This window comes from Dermacentor silvarum, chromosome 1 (genome assembly GCF_013339745.2).
Source record: "Dermacentor silvarum isolate Dsil-2018 chromosome 1, BIME_Dsil_1.4, whole genome shotgun sequence".
Classification (NCBI taxonomy): Eukaryota; Metazoa; Arthropoda; class Arachnida; order Ixodida; family Ixodidae; genus Dermacentor; species Dermacentor silvarum.
In genome coordinates this window covers 275,012,404-275,017,653 of record NC_051154.1, presented here as the reverse complement: position 1 = coordinate 275,017,653, position 5,250 = coordinate 275,012,404, and the positions used below count along the sequence as shown (strand labels likewise).

At 56.5% G+C, this 5,250-nt stretch overlaps 1 protein-coding gene across 1 annotated transcript; it reads left to right on the top strand.

The window, feature by feature from the left end:
* The first annotated feature begins 2,414 nt into the window (after nucleotides 1-2,414).
* Nucleotides 2,415-4,452, top strand: LOC125942820 (uncharacterized). The gene is made up of 2 exons (XM_049661060.1): nucleotides 2,415-3,402; nucleotides 3,488-4,452. The coding sequence occupies exons 1-2, from the start codon at nucleotides 2,415-2,417 to the stop codon at nucleotides 4,450-4,452; spliced, it is 1,953 nt and encodes a 650-aa protein (XP_049517017.1).
* The last annotated feature ends 798 nt before the right edge of the window (nucleotides 4,453-5,250 follow it).

Below are 5,250 nucleotides of genomic sequence, written 5' to 3'. Positions count from 1 at the left end.
ATCGATGCGATAATGACTCATAAAGTCAGTCATGACAATGATCTGCCCATTCCCTGTCTATTAGGGGAATGGCAATGCAGCGCTGCGGCATGGGTGTTCACTGCAGGTGCTTTCACTGATGCAGCTATTAAGGCCGCCGCTTTACCAACTGAAACGACACTCTAGCCATAGATACGGGGGCAATGGCTGTCGCTGCAAAATTGCTGTGCGGTATTGTAGGGTCCGTAGTGATGCATCACAGTGAAAATGCACCAGTTTATCTGCGTGCGCGAAGTCTCCGCAATGCATTGCGAAGAAGAGCGTGCTGCGCAGCGACACAATTCATCGCTTGTCAGCGCTTGCCTAGTGAAGGTGCCTCCGTGTGCATGTACGCTGAATTTGAGTGTGTTGTTCACTCCAATGTGCTTGCCGATTGCCTCTGCTGCGGAGCTAACAGCGATCGCAGATGGATATCGTAACGACAGCGCAGCAATCGCATTTTGGCGGGTGAGGGCTCTTGTGCGCAGTTAGGAAATTAGACTTCGAACGCAGGAAGGTGTTGCAATTGTTTAATGTGCCGTGCTTGTGATGAAGATATGCCATCGCACTGGGTGTGTTTGCGCTGACCGCTGACCGTGTTTGTGACACTGCGGCTGCGATACATCACTGATGACAGAACAGCCATCTCAAATGACAGCTGCAATATGCTGTCATTGGAAAAAAAAAATACGCACTGCTCAGGCATAGTCCTCCACCGCGGCGCATCGACGCCGTGCAAGCAGCTACAGTGACTTGCCGATAATTACTTGCTGTGCTCTACGTCGCCGCAATACAGGCAATAAACCGTGTTGTGGGGCCATCACAGCCCAAGAAGATATATGCATAAGGCAGCGAAAGTCGACGCTTTTTTTTTATATAGTGGTGCTGAGTACATCACCGATGACAGTGCGTTGTGCGTGTTTTATTTCGCCGGTCAAGATTGTTAATGCCTCTCAGTTCCGCACCACGTCGCTGTTGCCGAAAAATAAGTTGGGCGTGGCCCAACCGTGGTGGGCGCGCACAAGAGTTACATGCCTCGCGCGGGGCGTGACCTATGGTTTTGATTGACAGGCGAACTCGTGCCAAACTCGTACATCGTGAAACCCCCCTCGAGTTGAACTCGTGAACATGGCGGCGGCAGCAGCAGCCTGTGTCATCGCATCCAGCGGCAGTAAGCGTCAATATGACCGTCTGGACCCGTTCACCTACATGACCGACGTAGAGTTACGCGTCAGTTTTGCCTTTCCAAAACGTGTGACGAGTTAGACGAGTGACGAGTGTGACGAGTTAGGCGAAGGCCGTCGTCTGCGGAGACAGCGTGGCGGGCAAATTAGGCTTTCCGTGCACAGAGTGGTGTGACTAGGCTGCGGAGGAAAAGTTCGTGCGATCGCTTCGGCTCTTTCCTGTTTCAAGCGCTGCTCGTCCACCGCGCCCCAGCCCCAGGCCAGGTCCGGCGTCGTCATCGGAGTACTGGGGCACCTGCGAGCACCTGGGGTACAACCCGGACCGACCAACCTGCGCAGGCGAAGTGGTCACATTATATTGGAAGGCTCAGAATTGACGCCGGGCTGCCTTGCGGTAGAGCAGCTGCCGAAATCAGTTTTCGCACTTACACGGTACTGCTGCACCGCACGGGCAGAGAGGCGAAGGAAGTTACTTCGCTAACACGGACCGCTAGGGCCGTCCGAACGACCACCTCTCCAGGCGCCAACTGATTTGTCTCACGTACTGCGTGAGCCAAAGCGTAGACATATGGCTGTTGAAGGAGATGACCGGCGACTTGTTTCTTTTATCGGAGCACGCCATCGCCGACTGGAGTAAGTACCCCCGTAAGTTCGCGAGGGACGAGCTGCTGGCGCAACCTCCACTCGGTGACCCCGGGTAGATAGCGCAAATTGATGAGTGCCTTCTCGGCGAGCAAAAGTACAATCGAGGCCGCCTAATGTCGGGCGGCAACTTTCCGCAAAGCCGCCAAAATTACGGTGGTGTTAAAGAGGGAGGCCCGTGGGTCTTCGGCATGTTCTGCGCGACCAGAGGGGTGCTGCGACTTTCAAGGTCGACTGACGAAAGGCGGCGACGCTAGGCCCCATTATTGCAGCCAATGTTCAACCGGGGACCATTATTCATAGTGAAGAATTGGCCGCATACAAATATGTCCTGTAGTGTACGGCAGTACCACGAGATGACAGCACTGCATCCTCGACTATATAAGCGTTGAATAAACGCGGTCGGGGACTTGTCCGCCCGGAGAGTTACCTGCTGTGTCGCTCGCCCGGTCGACATGGTGTCAGAAGTGGGATCGCGACCATCGCGTCTCGGCTGATCCCGTACTTGCGGCTTCGACACAACGCTCTGGCCCCGCCACTCTCCGTCGAGGAAGTCAACTTTCCTTCGCCATGGCTACCGGTACAGGCTCTACCGGAACGCTCGCTGCTTCGTCGGCCGCTGCGTCTCTACATGGCATGGCCCAGCTGCGTCCACCACCGGCGTTTGACTTTGACAACCCCAGCTCCTGGCCCTCATGGCTGCTGCAGTACGAGGACTACTCGTTCGCCACTGGACTTTACGCCGCTCCGACGGAGGTCCAGGTGCGCTCTATGCTCTACTGCATGGGCCCACAAGCCAGGGTAGTCCTCGCGTCCACCACGCTGGGAGACGCGGACCTGAAGGACGTCGTCGCCGTAAAGAAGGCGTTCAACGACCACTTCGTCCACCCGCCGAATGAGCTGTACGAGTCTGCTCGCTTTCACCGCCGTACGCAGCAGCCGGGTGAGTCGGCCGACGCATTCTACACTGCGCTTCGGACGATGGTCAAGCGTTGCAACTATTCCTCGTCCGACATTGAAGAGCGTCTTGTCCGAGACCGTTTCCTCGTGGGCTTGCTTGACCGCAAGCTCTCGGACCAGCTTTGTCGGAACTCGAGATTGACGTTGCATGAAGCGCTCACGCACGTTCGCCAGCACGAAGACGCCGATAACGAACGCAACGCTCGTGACTCGGCTGATTCATCGACGCTCGCCATCGACACCGCTCGCGTTCGCACCAACGTCGCTCGCGTTCGCAAGGAAAAGCCAGTGTCAGCGTCTCCTGATAGGACAACGCAGCAGCTGTGCCCATTCGGCGGACGCACATCGCATCCTCGCGCCGACTGTCCGGCTCGCAGAGCGTCCTGCAATTTTTGCCGCAAAAGTGGCCACTTCGAGAACGTGTGCCTTAAGAAGAAACGCGGCAGCAGGAAGCGCACACCGAAGCCTTCTGCCAGCTCCATCGAGCTACATGCAGTTGCGGGAGAGCGTCCGAACGCGAAGTTCGTCGAAGTATTCGTCGATGGGTGTCCACTTTCCTTCAAGGTGGACTCTGGCGCCGAAGTTTATATCGTACCCAGTACGTTCCCTGGTGTCCCCTCGAAGCTTCAAGACCCCAAAAGCGAATTGAAAGGCCCTGGCAACAACGTTCTACCTCGTCTTAGGCACTTACGTTGCTACCTTGTCATGGCACGACAAGTTCACCAAGCAGCTACTCTACGTCCTGGCAACCAAGACGGTCCCGCTGCTGGGCTTCCCGGCAATCCAGGCCTTGGGCGTCTGCACGTTTGTCGACCAAGTCTCGGGGACTCCACAGCCCTCGGGCGACTTGCGTCTCGATCCCAGCCTCTTCCGAGGACTTCAGACACTGGTGTCAAACTGCCCCACGTGCGCCGAAACCAGAGTGCAGTGCTCGGAACCTATGCTGCCGTCAGTCACTCCAACTCGGCCCTGGGAAGAGGTGGGCGTCGATCTGTTTCATTTGAACGGCCAGGACTACGTCCTTCTGGTGGATTACCCGTCACGCTTCCCGGAGGTCATCAGCCTGCGCTCGACGTCAGCACCTGCGGTGATCAACGTCATCAAGAGCGTCTTCGCGCGCCACGGGATCCCAAGACTGGTGCGCAGCGATAATGGTTCTCAGTTTGCCGCAAGAGAGTTCTCCGCCTTCGCCGATTCCTATGGTTTCCGCCACGTCACTAGCAGCCCCCATTTTCCACAGTCCAACGGGGAGGTGGAACGGATGGTGAGGACGGTTAAGGACCTGCTGCACAAGGCGGATGATCCATACCTTGCGCTCCTGGCATACCGCGATACCCCTGGGGTAAATGGAGTGAGCCCTGCTCAGCTGCTCATGGGCAGACGCCTACAGACCCGGGTACCGAAGGCGTCGCATCAGCTGGAGCCTACCTGGAGCCTACTCGGCGTGATCAAGATAACCGCAGGCGCCAAGCATCTGACTTCAACAGAAGACACGCGGCTCATGAACTGCGGCCTCTTCAGGCAGGCGAACAGGTCTGGGTGCGGGACGTCACCTCCCCCGCGATCGTCATGGGGCCAGCACAACGCCCTCGCTCCTACGTGGTGGAGACTCCCACAGGTGTACTCCAGCGCAACCGGATGCACCTAGTACCAACGACGGGAGGTCCTGTGGAAGGGACTACCAGTACGCCTGGAACTCCCGCGGCGGAGCAGACCGCCAGGTCCACAACAACGCCTGGAGCTGATCAAGCAGCTCAAGACCAGGAAACCGCATCTCCTCGAGAAAGCACCTCCACTGCAGATGCTCCCTGCGGTTCTCCTTCAACGCCACGCTTCTCTAGGTTCGGCAGAAAGATACGCAGGCCGAGAAGGCTCGACCTATGAACGTTTTGTGCCGGACCAAGAGTTCCTCTGTTTTGTGGTTCTTATTTTAACAGAAGGGAGGATGTAGTGTACGGCAGTACCTCGAGATGGCAGCACTGCATCCTCGACTATATAAGCGTTGAATAAACGCGGTCGGCGACTTGCCCGCCCGGAGAGTTACCTGCTGTGTCGCCCACCCGCTCGAAATATAGTGGATGCTAACGGGGCTATGCCACAATCCGCATTGGGAGATAGTCAACCACGGCGTGAAATTTGTGGACCCCATCACGGGCGCTGACACACACACACAAAAAAAATAGAAAGGTATTGTCAAGAAGTGAAGCGCCACCTCGTCAGCGATGGGTACAGGGTAACTGCCCTGATGCTGGAGTCCCACCTGGGATGGATGTGGTGGCACTCAACGGCCACGTGCGCTGCAAGGACCCTCTCTTGCGTTTGTTAGAAAGCACGGATCGCTCGGGCTATCCAGTATAAAGAGTCTTTCTTGCGGTTGTTAAAAGATATCGCTCTATGCTTGCCAGTATGAAGGTGCTTTTCAAAGTAAAAGAAAATAAAGCGTAGT

Coding starts and splice junctions, on each gene's coding strand:
- LOC125942820 (XM_049661060.1), top strand. CDS start 2,415: ATGGCTACCGGTACAGGCTCTACCGGAACGCTCGCTGCTTCGTCGGCC. Junction 3,403..3,487: donor CGAAGTTTATATCGTACCCA/GTACGTTCCCTG, acceptor ACCTCGTCTTAG/GCACTTACGTTGCTACCTTG.